Source organism: Sitodiplosis mosellana, unplaced genomic scaffold, assembly GCF_009176505.1.
Source record: "Sitodiplosis mosellana isolate CC-2019 unplaced genomic scaffold, AAFC_SMos_1.0 Smas_scaffold_2, whole genome shotgun sequence".
Taxonomy (NCBI): Eukaryota; Metazoa; Arthropoda; class Insecta; order Diptera; family Cecidomyiidae; genus Sitodiplosis; species Sitodiplosis mosellana.
Genome location: NW_022595245.1, coordinates 2,691,654 through 2,712,619, shown reverse-complemented (window position 1 = coordinate 2,712,619; position 20,966 = coordinate 2,691,654). Strand labels below are relative to the sequence as shown.

General features: G+C 36.2%; 2 protein-coding genes across 5 annotated transcripts in view; both read right to left on the bottom strand.

Annotated features, from left to right (window-relative positions):
- LOC129565261 (lysosomal alpha-mannosidase-like) overlaps positions 1-2,842 on the bottom strand; it is an 11,128-nt gene extending 8,286 nt beyond the window's left edge. Inside the window, exons 1-2 of one of the 4 annotated variants that reach the window (XM_055439925.1) lie at positions 2,094-2,838; positions 1,655-2,016 (exon numbers count right to left, since the gene is read on the bottom strand). In XM_055439925.1, the coding sequence (XP_055295900.1) occupies positions 1,655-1,783 (129 nt within the window). In that variant the 5' untranslated portion in view covers positions 1,784-2,016; positions 2,094-2,838. Of the gene's footprint in view, positions 1-1,654 lie in introns of all 4 variants that reach the window. The other 3 variants (XM_055439927.1, XM_055439926.1, XM_055439928.1) reach the window with 3 other exon arrangements.
- Positions 2,843-3,873: 1,031 nt separating this feature from the next.
- Positions 3,874-20,966, bottom strand: part of LOC129565264 (inositol-pentakisphosphate 2-kinase) — a 62,055-nt gene continuing 44,962 nt past the window's right edge. Inside the window, exons 5-14 of the mRNA XM_055439931.1 lie at positions 8,756-9,229; positions 7,354-7,852; positions 7,169-7,227; positions 6,882-7,046; positions 6,653-6,743; positions 6,421-6,549; positions 6,030-6,313; positions 5,051-5,960; positions 4,629-4,992; positions 3,874-4,320 (exon numbers count right to left, since the gene is read on the bottom strand). Of these exons, the coding sequence (XP_055295906.1) occupies positions 5,801-5,960; positions 6,030-6,313; positions 6,421-6,549; positions 6,653-6,743; positions 6,882-7,046; positions 7,169-7,227; positions 7,354-7,852; positions 8,756-9,066 (1,698 nt within the window). The 5' untranslated portion in view covers positions 9,067-9,229 and the 3' untranslated portion in view covers positions 3,874-4,320; positions 4,629-4,992; positions 5,051-5,800. The remainder of the gene's footprint in view (positions 4,321-4,628; positions 4,993-5,050; positions 5,961-6,029; positions 6,314-6,420; positions 6,550-6,652; positions 6,744-6,881; positions 7,047-7,168; positions 7,228-7,353; positions 7,853-8,755; positions 9,230-20,966) is intronic.

Here is a 20,966-nt window from a genome sequence, read left to right as displayed (position 1 = left end):
CAGTAGCGTTACTTTTATCAATCAAACCATCCATGAATCGAAGTAGATCAATAAATAAAACAATAAATTTTATTGTGTTCCAGTGAAAAAAACAAAAATGTTTGATAATTTATAGTATTTACTTTGAACTTGGGGTATTCAAGTAGATTCGTCACGGTAATAGTGTATGATAAGGGTACACATTTGTATACAATGTGATTAAGTCCAATACAAAGTTTATCACAGTTTTAAAACAAATAAACCAAAAAACAATACATCATTATTCTTTTGTACTTTTTTCAGCCTCTCTTATCATCTGTACAAATAGATAGGAAACGTCAAACAAGGACAATAAAGTGTCACCTGGCGACTGGTTGGAGAAATAGAGAATCATGCACATAGTTTGCTGTAACAAGTATGCGTTTGTGTAAGTGCGTCTGTGTATTTCAAACGTTGAAAGTATGACACGTTGCACTTAGTCCCCAGGTGCCGCTGTATTGTTTACTATTTTCATGATTAGAAAGGCTGTTTTTTTTATCACAAAATCACACTTCTAGGGAGAAGAATAAAATAAAAATGTTCTGCATTACAACGATTCATATGCACACATTCTATGAGCAACATTTCGTCTATTTTTAACACGGGAAATGGGAATTCCCGTTTAAGTGAGACTGCGTATTCATATATGTTTCATATATTTGATGAAATGGTGTTTCTCTGCCAGAAACTGTTAGAAACGTATTGAATGTAAGAAATTAGAACAAAAATATGTTTAGTATCCATTTGGAATTTTTCTTTTATGTCTTCGAATCATCCAAAGGTGATTGACTGAAAAATCCTTAAAACTCGAGTTCAAAATTACCCATCATTAAATGCACGCATTTATAAATTTAGAATTGAATGGTTTTGTTTTTTTCGACAAGTACCACTTTCGTTCTCACTATTTTGTTTATGTTTTGCGTTTTAAATGACTAATAATGTCAAACTTCCTGAGCTGAGCTGAGTTAATTCAATTTCTTATCGGTGTTAATTTATGAAATCCACTTATTACTCATCGTGTGTTACGTATCTGTTTGTGCAAAGTATCACTTGATTGAACTCTAAATTCAATTGAAAATGTTATCTGCTGTTGTCCTCTGGTGTGAGAGCAAAAAAGAGTGATGAGATAGAGGGTCATTGTTTCCGTACATTTCGAAAGAGAAATTATTCTCATTGCTTCATCATTTTTTTCTTCAATTTTTATTCTTATCATTCTTTGTTCGATTATCAATTATATTAGCTATATTCATCAACAAATTCGGATATAAAGAGTCTATCGATAGAGAAAACCGGGATTAAACCAAAAGAACAGGATTTTTCGGAGAGTGAGAGTTGTTCATAACACTTGAACCTGTTTGTCAATTTGAATATTGCATTCAGAACAAAGACTGTAACCGAGAGCAGTACTTGCTTGAATATCACCGTTTTATCAGCGAATTTATTTATTTTTATAACAAAAGTGACGAATATTTTTTCCTGCACACCAGATTCAAACCATCTATTTTCTCAGAATGAAAGCGTGCTATTTCCATTATCAACATGACTACTCCATATTTGGCGCATGAATTTAAGGGGAAAAAAACGAATTGTGTTCATGCCCGCTTAATTAATGCATGAACTAAGCAACAACACTCACATCATATCCACATTTTCTCTCTCGTTTTTTGGAACGTCGTTGATGTTTCGCAGCGGCTTCGGTCAATTCACTGCAAACTAAAATAAATAACAGAATGCAAGCGCACAATCGGTGTGACACCAGCCACATTTTACAGTCCTTTCAATGCAATATTCGAGACAAAAAAAAAGAGAACGTTTATGGTTGACACTCAAATTTTCATAAAACAAATGTGAACACAATTGAAATTGAATGACAATTGTAAATAAAGAGTAGAGAGTGAGACGACACTTAACTTATGACCGTACTGTAGAACAATAACCGATCGACTGGCCGATGATATGAACTTATTCCGCATATGAACTACAGAAATGCTTTATCAACTGAACAACAAAAGAAGAAAAAAGTCGTTGAGTGTTTTCTTCTTCTTTTTTTCTTCGTTCCGTTGTTTTCTTCAAACCTTAAATAACACACGCATAAAATAAGGAGAGATGTGTTTAGCCATTGTTGTTGCTTTATTTCTTTTTTTTTCACTTGCATTCATAACGTTAAGCGAGAATATTTTTGCTGTCTCGGCATCGACGACGACGACGACGATGAAGACGATTGTATTTTGTTTTTGTCGTATCGCTTAGCTCGCCTGTGCCGATTGCTTGTGTACACAGATGTGTTTACTGCACACACACACACACTCATCGGAGAACACAACGCTGTGAAATACACATAAAAATGCTAAATTATGTTGTCGCTTTGTCATTCGAATTCAAACGTTTTTATGCGATCGCAGTACGGCACGTTATGCATCGACATTTAAGGCATCGACGCGCTAAGAAGAGCAAGTTCTAAATTCTATAACTGATTGGAATTGTGCGGCGTCAATTTATTGTATGGATCGTCCAAACACAAGCAGATCATGACTTTTATTACTCCAAATGTTCGATTGCAATTGCTCGTGCCAAATTTTTCCGTAATTTTTATTGATCGAAAGAGTGTGCCGATAAGAAACCGAACAAAGGCCTTGCTGAAGGTCTACAGGAAGAAATATCTTATAAAATAGCCATGATTTTGACCGATTTTCATGGAATGTTAAAATTTAATTTGAAACAATGCAATCGAATGTCAAATTTCGATGATTTTAGCCTTGTCACCTCAAAACTACCGCATTTTAGCAGTAATATACCGCATCGTAGCTCAAATGTGTCAGAACTGTGCCAGTATAATGAGTGGGTATATGGAACAACCAATTCCAATTTTTGATTTCGTTCAATTCTCTCTGTCACAGATAATGTGAACTAAGTTCGTTGGCATCTATTTGTATGAAAATTTGCACAACACGAATCCATCTGGGAGCACAAATGTGTGTTATCGTCGTCGTACGTTTGATTGAGGCTTGTTTGTCTCATCATTTTTTTTGTTCGCTGTTGAAAAGTGTGACGCACATTCGCCGTCAATCCAAAAAATTGTAACTGGAATGAAATTATAAATATATCGCTTGATTCTTCTTCTTCTTCTTCTTTTTTTTCCTACGATGATAATTTCAAGACGATGTCGTTCCAGTCTCAATCCTCTCACTCGGTGCTTTTTTCTCCTTTTTTTCATTTTCTCTTACCATATTTGAAATATTAGAGCATCGATAGTGATTATTCTCATCAAAGTGGTGAGAATTCACTGCATCCAGCGAAGCAAAAACTAATCCAACTGCGTGCCAACTAAGGCACATTTTTGCCGATTTCATTTATCATCATTCGTTGACGTATTCGCCATAATTAGTTGAAATACAAAACTGTGTTAAACTGCAATTGTGGTTTATGCCGTTGCAACCACTGATGCTGCTAATGCCAACACCGGCTGCTGTTAAGAATAAAAACAACAATAGGAATTCGTGGTAAAATAGATAAATGGAACGCCTAAGCCATTCGCTAGAATGTCAATGTAATGCGTTGTTTTGTTTCCAATTGTCTACGTGACATATTTGCAGACATGTATGCTCGTTGCTACTGCCCATTGAAAACCTATTCACATCATTAAAAAAAGCATAAATAAATAAGAAAGCAGAACCTGATGCTACTGCTTCCGTTGAGAAGTGCAAGCACTCGTCAGAAGCAAGCACAGAACCAGCAAATTAAAACAAAAAGTGATCGCATGTACTTTCAACGCGATATTCACCAATCAATTAGAGTACTGGTGAAAGAGTACTCAAAAGTCATCGATAAGCATTTACAAAAAGAAAACAAGTGGAATATTTTTTTCCCTTCCGTTACACGTACAAACAACGACATCACAACGATTTATTGAACGCATGTACAAAAAACATTCACAGTAAAGTCCAAACACGGGCTATTTTAAATTATTATCTAAATTATACACTGTTTTTTTCGCTTCCTCTATCAAATCGATTGTGCTTATTTCTTTGATTGAAACTCTTTGTCATTGGTTCCAATACTATTTTACAATTTAAATCCAAATGGGATTTATTATCCGAATTTTCAATTTGAGCAAATCTATCGAACGGTTTTTAACCGATTATTTTAATAGAAACTAAAGTGATTAGCGTTAATAGCAAAAGTGCAAATATTAATGCCATCATTATCACAAAAATCGATTCACTACCCCAATGAGCACCGGTTTGATCCAAACTTGTGTCGCTCAACAACGATTTCGTACTGCTTACTGATGTCGTGTGAGTTCTGGAATTGATTGGAAAAAATTGATTAACGATTATTTTCTGATTTTTTTTTTCGTTTTTTTTTCTTCTTGAATTTTTTCCATTTTACTGTTTTTTTTCGACTAATTCACATGATTATGAATGACTCTGAACCAATTTTTTTTTCAAAGTGACTAAAGTCAAACACAAAAACATGAATAAAATGATAATTAAATTTATTTATTCATTTGATTCAATGTTTAATTTTTCGCTACTTGAAATGTAAAAAAAACTTGAATTAGAAAAAATCTAAAAAAAATCCAAATGTCCATTAAAACTGTCCATGCTCACCTCAAACCATCGGAAATTATAATCTGATGTAGATCACCGCTGCTCTTCCTAGGCAATTTGTCAATTGTATACGGGAGTAGAATGATTGGTGGTTTCTTTTCATCGGCAGTGCCTAATCCGTATGGGCCAAGTGGATCAATGCACACCGAATATGGATCGGGACTGGGCAATTGATGATGTTCGGTGTTAGTGTTTGCAAATTGATTTTGCGTGACTGTGTGTGCAGTTATGTAGAACATGGCATTCCTAATATATTGCCTTCGCAAACTTTAGACGAATTTTTTGTCGAACCAAATGGAAGATCACCTTTATGCGTTGCATTTATTGTCGTCAAATGGTTTGAATGATGGATTTGTACACCAGTCTGTCGATAAAAATGGTTTTTTTTCAATCCAATCAAAATCAACTCGAAAAGAACGAACCGTTCTCAAATTATCGTCGTCGTAATCTGATCGTACAATAATGGGAATTCCTTTCGCCAACCTATTTGAGATGTTTGATTCACTTATCGGCGGCTCGTTGTTCGTTGTCAATAAATATTACGGTTGTTATCGATTTAATTGAGGAAATGTTATCTTTTCGATGACTTTAGCTGTTTTTCAGTGCGATAAACACGACAAAAAATGGTTTTTTAAAAATTAAATTCAAAATCGTTGAATTTACAATGATTTTTACTTTTTATTATCACGATATATACGGAATGCAATTAAATTAAAAAATAACGTTGAACTAATCGAATAAAAATTATACGATTTTTTTTCGAATAGTCGAAATAGTCCGTTGCTAATGCGATTTATCCAAATATATGAACAAATCCAGAAAAAGAAGATACAAATCCACACCTTAGGAGCAGGTGACTTAATGGAAAAATTCTCACATACAATGAATTCTGGATAAATACGACGAGTGAATAGAGTAAATTCGTGGTGATAATTACGTGAGTTTTGAGCATTGACATTAAATTATTTGAAAGCGACGTCGCAAACTTTTCTTTAGCGCCATCTCTTGCCAATCGCTTCAAATATGGCTTTGAAAAATACAGTTGATGATTTGTTTTGATTACACTTTTTTTTTTAATTTATTGAACGAATAGAAAATGTTACGGAATAGTTACAAGACAGATTAAAAGCCACTTTGATACAATAAAAAACAAAAATCAACGATAGAAAATATCACAAATGTTTAGCACCTAGAAACAGTTTATATGCATTGAATGATTCTCGTGTTTTTTGTACGTATTTCATGAAATGACGTGGATAAAGCTTTGGATCTAAATCGAATACGGTTGCATTTACAATGAACTGTTGATCATTTAGTTTAACTAATGGATACCTAAAAGTACAAATAATGATTTTTTTTGAATAACACGATTTAAGTGTGTCCTAATGTTATCCAAATTACCCCAAATTATGATTGGTTTGTTGGCCGCAACTCTGAAATGTCAACATGATGGAAGAGTCGAGCGCAGTCGCTCCAATCTCATATATTTCTTCGTCACTCAAATTGCACGTACTTTTCAAATATTCATAGTCAATTACATCAACGGGATTTTGATGGGTTGTGTGGCGGCCCAGTTTCTCATGCAATGCGATGACATGTAAGTGTGGCCATTGTTTGCTTCTGATTAAATTTTCCCATCCGTTTGAGTTCTCGGTATATTTTTGGGCAACATATGGAATGGTTTTCTATTTGAATGGAATCAATCGTTTTCGAATCTTTAGTTTGTTTTTTGTTACTTCCGTATTTTATATGATTTTTTTCGTCGGAATGAAGGAGAGAGAAAAACGTTTACCTTTGCAAGTAGTTGTAAGTCAAGAACACGTTTCAATACCGATTGCTTTGGTAAATGGCTGGAATTCGATGTAATACATGCAGAGAGTTGATTTTTCGCTGTTTCCGACTCCGAAATTATATCGTTTGCCTGTGTGTGTGTGTGTGTGTGTGTGTGTGTGCGCGCGGAAAAGTACGTTTCGTTTGAAGATGATGGATTTAAAATAATAATTTCATGCCAATTGCCCACTTACCTCCACTTGAGCGAAGCGCGGATCGCAGCCACTCACAAAATCATATTGCAACATATTCACCAACAGCGATATAAAATCGTTCACGTTATTTCTGTGGATGGAGAGATAGATAGAGAGAGAGAGAGAGAGAGAGAGAGAGAGAGAGAGAGAGAGGGAGAGAAAAGCAAAATGAATTTATCATCGTCTCAGTGGATCTGCATTTTGAATAAAAAAAATTCCACAATATTACGAATTTGCACCAAAGTACGGGGATAATATGGATTGTAAAGCATGCTCCTGATAGTCATCATCATCATCATCGCCAAAAACGAGCTGCCCATTCCGAAAAATTCGAAAATTATTTTGAGGAGCAGTGATTAAATTACGTATGGATTTTTTCATGCGTACAGCGTCACTGTGAACAACGACCGAAAAAAATGGAAAAAAAGAGAGATGTAATAGCAACAGAAAACATATAACCAAAAAGATGGATAAATGTTTCCGTTTCGAATCGGTTGCCGACTTATCGATATTTACCCAGAGAATAAATCTAATGGACAGTATTTGCTGAGCTGATGTACTTGTCGTCCCCTAACCTGTATGTGTTATTGTTGTTTTTTTTCGTCCAAAAATAAACAATTATCATGAGACATAGACCAGAAAATGACATTCCAATTAGGTAAATTGTGTGTGGCGGCGCAGGCGGCAAACACTAAACCCACCTTGAGATGTTGCATTGCACAAAATCGACATTTGTTCCGCACACCATGGCCAATCTCAAATAATTCCAGCAACCACTCGGGCAGCGCACATATATCCCATCCTTGTTTTGGCTTAATCTCAACGGCCAACACATCACCGCTGCTGATGTTAATGCCGCTATTGCTAGAGATGTTTCGTGGCATGGCCACACTTTCCAAATTTAAATTTAGGCTACAGGCGTCGTGATAAAGTAAACCATAATCAAAATCAAAATCATCTCTTTTCGTCGGTGTCATCGTTATCATCATCGACTGAATGCGATGCAATGGCCTGTGGTTGTGTAACCATGTATCGAATGAATCAACATTGCAAAATTCGATCCGCACTAAAATCGGTCGGCTTGATATATTTGGTCCAAACAGCGTCGAAACACGATCGATGTATTTATACACGTAGAAAATGCGTTCGTTTTGCCAACCATATTCTTTTGCGGTTTCTGCACGGCAGATGTTTTGTTTACTGAAAATATTTGCGAAAAAAAAAATATGTACACACAACGCAGTGAATACAAGTGAAAAATTACACAAAGTACAAGTGAAAAATTGTGTACAGTCAGAAGAAGAAGAAGAAGAAAAAAAAATAAATGAAATAAACGAAATACTACATGTATCAGATGACACGAACAAAGAGACATGGCAAAAGGAACGGAACAACAACAAAAACCGATTCATTAAATTTAATTTCGCAAGCAAAGGACGTCGAAATGGTTACAATTACATGGTAATATGATGGTACTTAGCCTTCGGATACATTTTTATGATAACACTTTTGTGCAAAGCAACAACAAAAATCGGCTCTGTATATATATTTTTTCGGCTTTTGTTTTTTTCGTTCGAAACCATGCTATTTGATTATGCTTTCTTTTGAGACGTTTTTTTCATTCTTTCCTTCGGAAATTCCTTCAATAAATTCAGGTTTAATCGAATAAATTCGACAGAATGACAATTCGCATTATTCATATCTCTTGAAAAACGCCTTTTTTTATTTATTAATGGATTTAAATAAAACTGGAAAGTTAAAAATAAAGCATAGCAATGTTTTTTTTTCGTTTCGTTTCATTCGCGTGATGTCTATTTATGCGTTATTCGTTGTTTCTACTCAATTACCGAAATTCGCCGTGTTTAGAATGAACAGAGTGTGCTGGACTGGGTTTTAGTTGTTGCTATTCCTTTTGCCTTTTCTTTCATTAGTTTTTGTCTTTCTCATCGGTTCAATGTTAAATGTAGGTTATTTGGAAACGTAAATTGAAGACAGAAAGACGCAGCAACAACAAACATATGAAATTAGAAAGACAAATGAGTGGCTTGACTAGAATTTTGAGCTGGCTGCATGAGTCGAATGAAAAAGAATTTTGTGTATAACCTTTTGAATTTTTTTGGCAAACGTAACACCTGACATCGATGTGGTATGGCGAGTACAATATTTGCATTGCCTTCGGCTCGGTAGTCTATGCTGTTGCGGCTAATGTCGAATGTGTCGATTGTGCGTGTTACATAATCGGTTACAGAGGCGGCTGTGTTGACTGTTGATGCTGTCGTTGCCGTTGATGATGACGATTGTTGAATTGTTGTTGTCGACGATGGTAGTGGTGGTGCCATTGTTATGGGTACTGTATCCAATTCCAAGACATAGATTTTTAATCGAAAATCTAATTGACTATTGTCTGTTGCCATATTTTTGATTCGCTTTACACTCGTTCGCGCGTTTGGCTTTTTCTCTAGTTCTCCTGCCCGTTGTTGGTTTATTATTTTATCTTGAGCTGCCTTCTTAATTTGAGCATCGCCCAAATGAAGAACTTGTGTTTTTGCACACACGCACACACACACACACCGTAGGCTGAAATGAAAGGAAAGAAAATTAAACTTTGGTTCAATTGTAGTTGGCGAAGGCAAAAAAAAAGTTGTGTCAAAGTTGTTTGTTATTGTCATTGTCGTTATTTTCGTTGTGGCCGGCAACGCAAACAAAGTCGGAAAAAGCCAGAATCACGTTTCAAAAGTGTCATATTACGTTAACCATGTTACTTCCATACTTTCTGCAATTGTACACATTACAGTACACTTGGTTTGCCCTCTTTGTTCGATGCTTACAACGCATTTTGTTGACCAAAATTCGTTTTTTTTTGTGTGTTCACATTTCAATAAACTTACTGAAAGCAATTATTGTTCGGTGCAACTGCTGCTGTGTAGGCAATTCATTCGTAAAACTAAATTTAGAACTTTTAGCTAGCAAATGTTTAATGTCATTGTTGACAAAAATCATTGAAGCACCAATACTCGTCGAACAAAAGCAAACGAACAGAGCACACACACACACACCAAATTCGCTACAGTACATTTGGGTGACTTCGCAGCTTGTGCAAACGAGAAGAAGAAGAAGAAGAGAAAAAAAACAGTCAAGTGAACGATTATTCTGTGTACACTAATTGGAATCCTTCCAGCATGATTACTTAACTTGTTTCTAACGCAGCTGACGTAAAGGTTGCGTTTCAAAAGCAAGCTGATTGTAAGGTTGCGAATCAAACGCTCAACAATAACAACAACAAACCAGAACACAAAAAACAACGAGCGACGGAGAGCGAGAGAAAGAAACCAAAATTGGAATGGAATTATTCTGTATTTGGTTCTTCGAAATTCAGAGTGTGCCAATTCGAATGGGAATCCTTATTATTAAGAGAAAAATATTGCACAGCTCACTGCTCAATGTTACCTTTTCGAAATTCTCGGGAACAGAGAGGGACACCGAAGAGAGCGTGAGAGGGCGAAAGAAAAGAGTACAAAAAAATGTACACAACAGTAGTCGCACTGTTTTTTTCCATGGTATTCGTGGGCATTCGAATCTCATTTAGTGCATCAATAATAAATGGGACGGTTATAGAATCAGTCGTTATGTTGAATTACGAACAGTTAACATATATATTCGCAGCATCAGTACACAAGATGAGGAATAAAAATGCGTATAAAAATGAGGCGGCAGCAGCAGCAGACGAGGCAAGCGATTCAGCGAACATATGAACAGATGAACGAAACGAATGAGTGTGATCAGAAACAATTGCTGTACCTCGCGCATTGCCCGCTGAGATCAGGGTCAATTCATGGCTACGAATGCGAAATTGCAGAGAAAAAAAAACAGCACATCAACATCAACCGTTTATAGCATTTTATCGAAATAAATTTGTTTTGAACGCATTGTATATAATATAGTACTTTAATCCGAGGGTCCAATACCGTTGATTTGTGCAGCAATTTAAAAAATTTAAACATGTCTATCAAAGCAGACGACGAGAGATAAAAGTCCACCAAACACACAATCGTGCCAAGTGAAAAAAGAGCTTCAATGCTAAAAATATCACTTTGTGATATACTGTGAATCGGCCAATTTTCTTCTACGTCCACATCACACAATCAGTTTCCATGAAATTTGTTTGTTTCTTTTTTTTTTTGATTTGGTTTGCTCAACACTCTTCCAAGTGAATGCTTGAACAAATCACCGAAACAATTGTTGATTGAAATTGACTGGTAAGAATGACGCTTGGTTTAATAAAAACACCGAATTGAATTGATTACATAAAAGCGTACTTTGAACAACTTTGTCAAGGATCTTATGGTCGTTATGTCACATTCAGAGGAAGAAGAAGAAAAAAAAACAACCAGGATCTAAGCCGGCATTGACGCATTTCTCACTCTCTTTCTCTGTCACCAGAAACACTCACGTGGCTTCCAATTCCTATGCATGACATTCCGATATGGAATGGAATTAATCAAAACCAAAGAATATTATGTGATACATATTTTTCCACTTCAAAGGATTGCTGCACGTGTTATCCACAGGTGAGATATCCATTCTGTTGTTTTCTGGGCTGGCAGTGTGTTATGAATACATTTCAATATCCGTACATATTACGCGCATGTATAATTCACCCAAAGCTTTCACTCCTCAAATTATTTTATGAATATCAGAGACTACATTTTATAAATTAAATGTGGCATCATTGATTGGCCTTTGCATATATTACATGCATTGCTACAGTTACAACCACATGAGCATATTGAGCGGCTCTCTCTCTCTCTCTCTCTCTCTCTCTCTCGGCTTGTGTGTGTGTACTTTTTTCATAACTCTTTTTTTTGTGCCAAGACACGGTTCGAAATCTACGCACACATATATACGATTTTCAGTAGAGTGGAGCGGGCTATACGATTTTACGTATAGTCTGACGTTTAGAAGCGGTTTTTGCAGAGAAACATACATTCTGTAGCGTTGATAGATGCGTAGTTAACTAATACAAGCGCGGAATATATGTTTCTCCGCAAAAACCACTTCTAAACGTCAGATAATACGTAAAATCGTATAGACCGCTCCACTCTACTGAAAATCGTATAGATGTATGCGTAGATTTCGAACCGTGGAGGAAAAAAAGCGATATGCAACGAGATGTGATTTGCACCCACGTTCCTCATTCAGTGACAAGCCACATCACGTTTGCAAATGACATCAGTAATTTTCGCCACATACAGCCAACACTCGGCAACTAGAGCGAAGCACTGTTATGCATATTGAAGAGATGAAATTTCATGGGAAGGAAAGTAATCGAGTTTTGGTGTTTTTTTTTCTTTGGCTTGTAAATGATACAAAACAACAAATTCCTTGAAGGAACGCATCAAAGCACAGAATAGATTGGTTGCGTTTAATAAATGCCATTGAATTTACTTCTTCAATCTCCTCTTCTATCTTGTGCTATCGGAATATTTTGAGATAGCAATTATTGATTTAAATTTAGATCCTCAAATTGGATAAGACATTCGAATTGACCTGTTTCGCCAGGAAGTTCCAGAAAAATCGTAGCTAGGAAGTGTGCATTTTTTTACTGTTTCTTCGATTAATTTTTGCCATTTCTCCCGAGAATTCATAACGATGGTCTAATTGAATTTCCACGCTATTAGCGAAAAAGCAGCTTTCTATACGCTCGGGCACTTTGAATAATTTGCAAAGTCAATAGTTCCATCGTATTTATCAGGCCAATATCTATCGAGCATAGCTTGAGTGGATGCCATAAAATCAGCATATTTCAAATAAAATGTGGCGATGAAAATCAACCAAATTCGTTCCACCGTTCTCGGTCGATCGAAATGTGGGATGGTCTACTGTTTGCAATCATCTAACCAAATCCGGTTTTGTTCGGTGGCTAAATTGAAAAATTGCAAAATGTCTGTGTGTGTATACATATATACGGAGAAGCGTCCATCATGTCACTAATTTAACAATTATTCACGTGTCAAAAGACCTAATGTCCAAATGTTCATAACAATAATGATGGTTTTTGTTTGTTTGTTTGTTGAAAGAACATTTAAACCGATATAACCAAATTGTTTGCTGTCAAACTTTGTCTCGCTCACGCCAACTGTCGCACTGACTCATTCGTGTACGAATTGCTGTTAGCGTAAAAGAGACTTTGTTCGCAGTGGACTCAGTTTAGATGTTCTTTGCGATTTTCGGTCTGTCGAGCATTTGCAGCAATAAATAATCATTGTTTTTCGTCATCGATGCATTGCCCTCCGCCCGAAAATGAAACAACCGATGCAATCATTAAATTTAATGATAAAAAGCAATTCTAAATCAATTTTTATTGAAAGCAATATTCCATTGGATGAGTATTGAGGAAAAAGACCACAAAATGCACGGATTTGTAGAAAAAGCAGCAACAACAATCGCGCAAAATCAAGAAATAAAAACAGTAACACTGACAATTCGTAAAAATACGAAAAAAATGAAGACAAAACAAAATCAAAAAAAGTAACAACAAAATCAGCAGCAGCAGTAGTAGTAGTGATGGCGAAACAAAACCTGATTTCCCATCGTGGCAATCTCTTTTTCTTTGCCTCACCTTTTTTGCGTTTGATTTTTTTTCTCGTGTTGGTTCCTTTGTTCAAGAGATGTTTTATAATGGTATTTTGGCTGTATACATCGTGCTTGATGTGTTTTTTTCCCCCTTTCTCACTGTATTCATCGATTCTTATTCGCGTTCTGTGCGCATGAAGTTTGTTTTTGGCTTTGTAATTTCGTACCCAACAATTCTACAAGTACGTGAAATGTTTTAAAAAAGAACGAGATGAAAGTCAATAATTTACGAGTAAATCGAAGACAATCGAAAAAAAGGCAGCCGCAGCACCGTTGAAACGAAATACAACCACGGCGAAAACTTAAAAGTCAATATATTTAAGGTTAAACTACTCGAAATAATATTCGGTCGGTGTTTGTTGATTGCTTTCGAGCCATTCAAGTACGGCTGTAAAATTAAAGGTAACCGAAGAAAAAAATCCCGTAAATAGAGGCGAAGTTTTCTCGTTGAAACAAGAGCTTCATCAATTGTTTAAGCCGTGCTCAAAATCTGCGTTTCAAACTCGCTCGCTGTGTTGCTGTAATCTCCAAAACTCCTTCAGTACGGTATTCCAAACTCTTTCGCTCAATTTATTGCTGTTTTCGAGTAAATTATTGGCCATTCAGTCATCTCCCATAAAAAATTGACTCTTTACAATAAAAAGTTTTACCTCGCAAAATATGGATATATTAAATAATTATATCATGAACATTATGTTCTGAGTTGTGCTGGAGCCAAAGAGAAACTACTCTGGAAACGCAGAGCAAACGTCGAAAGTCGTGAATTTCTTTTTCTTTCCACAGTTTTTCTTATTCAGCTTGACTGATAGACGCTTTGAGTTAATTCTGATTTATAACACGATATCGTAGTTAATTTCATTCGTCTTTTATTTGTTGCTAAACATCAACCGCGGCTGATTGACCCGAGGTAATAAAAAGAGAAATGCAAAATCGAAAAGTAGTGGCGAAGACTATGCGTTGCGACTCCGCTCAATAGAAACTAATAACGAAGCAAGTAAGCCGCAAAAAACACAAACCCAATGAACTTCAAACAGTGTGCACACGTGCACTGGGGGGAAGAAAGATTGGGAGAAAGGAGAGCGAGAGGCGAAGAGCATGTAAATGTTAGATAAAATTGCACTTTTGATCATAATATTCAGGTTTTAAGTTCAAAATCAAATTCGATTGGCGTGTGTGTGTGTGTGTGTGCTCAGCAAACCGAGAGCAAACGTACATCGCAATAATTACTCGTGAAGTGTATGTTCACAAGCGAACGCTTGCAGCAACATCATAGAAAGCTATAAACTATATTTCGATTCAAATCAAAGAAGCAGAAGAGAAGAAAAAAAATCGATGCTAGAAAACAAGCGATTCAAAGTCATCACAGAACGGCACACAGATGAACTTTAATTGATATATTCCAAGAAACTGGAGAGGAGAGATGAAAATAACACGTGAACAATTTTGCAATGCTCTACTTCAACATTCACCCGACTTTTTGCTCGATATTCTTTTTTGCTCACTACTTTGGTTAGGCCAGATAAATAGATCGATAGAACATGGTGATTTGAGCATTTCTACTTTGCCAATATTTTTAATGCAATTAAATATTAATTTATGCTTAACATTTCAGCACATCTACATCTTGCTCTCTGAAGAGTTTCACACCAAACTCTGTTCAAACTGTGTATTTCAGTCTAAAACCATCGCCATTTAGGTGGTTTGCTTTAGAAAATCAAATCCATTCGAAAACATTCAGCCAAAGCCAATTGCAATTCATCGTGCTCTTGACTGCCTTTATCTCTCTCTCTCTCTCTCTCTCTCTCTCCATAGACCTTTGAAATGTTCAAATTATTATTATGGCTTATTCGGCATTATTCCGATCGATTTCAGTTGGATCATTTATTTATACTTCTGCGGTCGAACAATTATGCTCACATCTGAATGGCTTAGAAAATAATATAATTTTCAATTCAAACAAACAATCAATATGCAGCCAATGAAATACCCATAAATCGACTTTGGAGAGTCAAACGAACGAACGAACAGGGAAAAAAAAGAACATTGAAAAGATTTATTCCGTCACGTTTTCTTTCCGTACCGAAAAAAAATTTAATTTTAAATGTGAATTTCGTGGGTAATTTTTTGCGTGATTTTTTGTTCCATTCGTTTATCTGGTGCTACTCTTTGGACCTCATATATGTGTAGTAATGTATGATCGCGATTTTCAAGTAGCATGAAAATCGAACTTTGTATATATCTGATGACTATATTTCCATTGAATTTGGCTAGGGGTTTTCAGTAGTAGCAGCAGGCGCATGATATCAAATGCGAGTTAAATTAAAGTTTAGGTGAACCGAAATGTCGATCAAACGAGAAAAAAAAAACAATGTGCAGAGTTTCGACTTCATGCAAAACCCCCGTCTCACAATTTATGATGTTTCTGAGTAAATGGCACAATTGAGTTGAGGTTTTTTTCATCGTCGTCGCCGTCATTTTGCTCAATAAATTACTATCGAGGGCATCGCAATTCACGAAATGATAAAGGCACACGAATACAACCGAAATAAAATCGCCTGAAATGCGATAACAGTTTGATTGGCAACAACAAACTCACTGAAACCAATCGAATGTGTGTGTTTTTTTCTTAAATTCGAATTGGTTTGAAACAAAGGCTCACGTTGAAATTGCGAATTCATGCGCTAAAATGTCTCAAATGACAATGAAGAAACAAGATCAAAACGAAACAAAGACAATCTCTCACAACATATACGCACACACTCGCAAACCGATACACACACAACATATGTTTCGAACGTGGTAAGTGTCATCTAACAAAGCTGAGTGAACTAAACTCCGGCTTAGTGATACGAGCCTCATATCAGTATCGCTGAAAGCAATAAAGCATTTGTACGAGCACGGTTCACGCGGTGTGAAATTGACAACGGCCATCTAGTAATGCGGTTGTGTCAATGAGACACACGCCGATTCAGAGTGAAAAAAAGCACGTTCATTCACTACAACAATGCGTTGTAACCTATGAACGAAGTGAAGCATTGCTACGAAGCATACAAAACGATGATTTCTATATATATATGGAAACAAAACAATGGAATACAATTCCAGTCATTGCGATTTGCTATTGAAATCCAATAGGCTTCAATTAGAGCCTCAGCACGAACGAAACAAAAAAATGAGCAGAAAAAAAATTTAATTGACTTTAAAAACGTGCAGTCAATTTTTTCGTTGTCTGTTTCGTTTTGTTGTTAAATCTTCATTGGTTCCGCATCGTGTTGCATCCCGCACATAGTTCGTTAATGTGTGACAACACACTTGATCGATTGATTGCGAAGCGATGAATGCGGAACGAGAGAGCATGTGCTTGGTCTCATTGGAAGGAAGGATTTTACAGGCTTCAAATCAATGACTTGGAACATCCGCTCTACTTCATTTTTTTTGTTGCTCTCATTGCGCTTCCCAAGGAAATGATGACGCAGTAAAAATGACCAAATCATGTTATTTAATAATGAGTATTTGAACAATGCTGCTTCAATAGCCGTTTTAAACGGTCGTCTTCACATCGAATTTTGTTTCCATGTGATTCTTCAAGGGCGTGCAGCAGTTTTTTCTTCGATTTTTTGACAACCACTTTTCGAATTTCTTTTCGAACTCGCCAAAATCTGACGATAAGGCAAGCGAATACGAACGGATATGTATGTTGAAGTAGTCGCAAATTATTATGCCCATATCACTTGAAGTGCTTTTTCTGCGAGGTGAATGAAACGTTCTTTCATTGAAGACAACAAAATGATCGAGTCGCTTTTTTGTATTGATTTGAGCTTGCAAAAAAAATATTATCGAACAAAAAAATTGCGAAGATGAAGGAAGCCCATTGAATCTTTTGTGTATGACGTGTGATTTTTTTCACTCGTTTGTTTGTGTCTCTTTCATTTCGTTTGCATGGGTTCGAACATGTGTGCGTTGTCCAAATATTTATTTTTCTCTGTTTATTTCCTATATATACACACACACCATGGAGAAGCAGAACGGGAGTCTTTAGCAGCAAAACTAGATGTATATCTATAGTTAGTAAAGTAGTGTATAGCAAAACATGCAAATGCGCGAATCAATTGGATAAGCCGTATGTATGTGAGTTTATCGCTTAACCTTATGCTTGTTAAACGAATACGGTCGATTTAATTGCATTAACGTCGTCGACGAAGACCACGACGGTTCATGAACATATCTACTTTTATAAAATGAAGCTTTTGTTTGCGCTATTTTTTTCATTCTCTCTCTCTCTCTCTCGGTGTGTGCATTTTTTGCATGATGATGATAAGAACCAGGGATCCATTTACGTATTCATTGCAAGAAGAAGAAGAAAACAACGATTTGCGTGGCATGTTGTGTATTCCAGTTGTAGCCGCTGTGTGTTATCACTTGTGTTTATATGTACGTCACACGGCTTGCACACGGCCTATCGACTACTGCTGCCGCAGATGATGATTGTTCTCTTTTATTTTCGCTTTACTTAATCGACATTTGCGTTCTGCGCATTTAAAATATTTTAATCGTATGTTGTGATAGTTGTGAGCACAAACAACAGTCCCGGACTCCAACAGCAGCAGCACCACTAGCATCAGCATTTGACTGAGCAAATATGCGCACATGTGTAAGCATAAGAACTTTTATTTACATCAAAATGTAAATTTTCTGTGGCTGTGTTTTTTTTTTTACGGCGAATCCGAATTTCGTTGTGCAACGTTTTAAATTTTCGCTTAATTAGAGAAATCTGTTTCTAATGAACTATGTGCCACTGTGTGAATATACAATTCATATTCGCCAGATGATGTGGAAGTAGTGCGCGGCCAATGTGCGATGGCGGCATTCAACTCCGAATCAACGCGACGATACAATTACGGATTGTCTTTTTTTTTACATAAATTGCAATTAAAATCAATTTAAAAATGGAAATCGATTGCAAATCACAGATAACAACAGTTTTACTGTATTTCAAATCGATCGATCCGCTTCTTTTTTTTTGCATAAACAGCACATTGCCATTAGTAATGGCTCATTACAACCGATGACGACAACGACGAGCGCATTCGCATTTATGTTGCTGTTCAAAGTCCCAAGTCGTACAGCCAATCGCAATCAATTGCTGGAATCAAAACCGACTTTTAAATTGTGTGTAGAAACTCTCTTGGGTGAAACTGTAAATCGAGCGCAAAATCTAACGTCAATACTATCTTGATTTGAAATTTCAATTGCACAATCTGACAATTCCCACATTCAAGATCTATTTCTGACTCGATTTTTTTCTTCACTCTGCTGACGACAGCGACGACGTAGTATTTCGCAATGAAAAAATCAATCCCCATAGCCGTTAATTTCTCTGTTTCTCCATTAATCTTGTATGAATTGTGCCGCTAATTTCCATTTATAAAAAGAATAATATAGAAATCTGCACTAATCGATGCTAATTTAAACTCACGCTACTCGACGCCCGTTTATTACGCATGCCATTGTTTATTGCGCATTCGTTGTGTTTCATTGATATTCACGAGATGTCTATTGACAGGGCTATAGCTACTCTGTGATAGGAAAAGGATCCGAACGCATCCATTTGCACATCAATCAGCTGCTTTGTCCGCACGCAGATTTTGTTTTTTTTTGCTGGACATATCATTCAAATAAGAATGCCGAGTGTTCCGTTCTGTGGCCAATCTATTTTCAACGTAGATGAATATCAACGATTATTCGCTGAAAATCGTTAATTTTTTTAATCTGAATTGCCGATTTATTCAGTTCGCAGCTAGATTTTTTTTAATTTTTCGTGGCATTGTGGTTTGGTCGGTAGATAAATGATTTTATCATTTTGATACCGTTCGAGAACGGATTTTATACAGAGAAACAACTCACTCAGAGAAACAGAGAAGAGAGAGATCAATGTGAGAGAGATAGAGATAGAGTGAGTGAAACAAAGGCGAAATGTGGAATAAAAACTGTTTTGTCTTTCAAACAAATCAAATGCGATTGTCTTTTTTTTGTTGCCGTTATAAAGCGCCCATAGGCAAGTTCAGTCATAAAAAACCATTAATCTGCAGTTCCTCATTTCATCTGATTGATATTCAATGCATTCATTCTGTATATGGTCACCGCTGTGATATACAGCCGATGTTACGTCGACACGGAAGCATTGCCGAAATATTGAAATTCATTTCCTTGTGATAACAATAAAAAAGAACTAGCATTCGGCTCATACAAAGTTTCTGAGTTTTTTTTTTCAACTGTGTGGACCTTTTTCTCCATTCGATACGCTCTTCGAAACAAGGAAAATGATTTGTTAATAGTTGAATTGTAATGCATTGGATTTTTTTTTATTTGAAAACGGTATGAAAAAGCAATCTATCTCTTTCGAGCTATTATGTACTTTAAATCAGATAAATTGATCGTTTGACCTCAGTTGGCCGGGAGTTTGCATCGTGGCTAGGCAAACGAGCGTCGTTCATTCGAACAAGAGGAGGAAAAAAAATCAAACCGACAATTGTGTACAGTCAATAGGTTAAAATCTAGATCGAATTATGAATTTTAAATGCCGCGCGGCTCGAAAAGATAAACGTCTGAGCGTTGAAAAGCGGTTTTTCATATCAATCGGCCGACTGTGATGTGCTGCATGGGCCTCATTTCAATTTGAATTGCGAATCGATCGATTGTTTGTTTGGATTGTGTTGTGGCTCGTCATGAAAAACCGTTCACCTCTCTAGATTCTTTTTCTGTTTATTTTTTATTTTTGATTCAACGATCATTGCCATCGGCCGTATCTGTGTGTGAATATATATTTTTACGACCGTTTTACGCGATCTTTATCAATATTTTTGTGCTGTTTTACAGTTGAAAGAATTAAATTTATCGTCGTCCGATAAACAAAATGGGGCGAATGTACAGTACAACACACACACAAAAGATGTTCATTCATGTGAAATTATGTAAAATCAATGTGTGGTGCACCGTTCGTTGGTTGTGCGAATTCGTGGTTCGCTTGATTGGTGCTGCGAATGTTTGTCAAAAAGTGCGCAAAGTTTTTGTTTTTTTTTTTTCATATGAGCAAACACAACAACGCATTTTATGGCTGTGCAATGTACAATGCAAACACATTGCACTTGCGAACGTGCACAAAATTTTAAATATATTTTCATCTGTTTTTTTCTTCTCTCGCTCTGTGGCTGTTAAAAATAACAGCACTCAAAATGAGAACTGAGCGACACAATACATTTGGCTACGCAGCACACTTAAAATGGTCAAATATATACATACACTTCATTTCGAAGTAATTAATTCAAGTCATCGAACATTGCCCATTTTCGTTTACTGTACACACTTTATACACGAGAAAAAAAACTAATTTAGTGTCGTTGTTTGTCTCTTTTTTGTCGCTGTTGTTAGTATTATTGTAGTGTCGAACTGTTGCTGTTGTTTTTTGTTTGCGCCCATCCAACATCATTTGCCAACAATTGTTTACCGTTTCCAGTATCTATACAGTGTTGGAGTGGCGTCGATGAATTTTTCACGTATTCGAGGTTTTTAATGTTTGCTGTGATTGAATTCGGTCTCATTCCGGCTCCGTTGTGAGCAACAATTGAACATATAATACTCATTAAAAAACGCGCACCGCAATGGCAACCAGAAAAAGATAGAA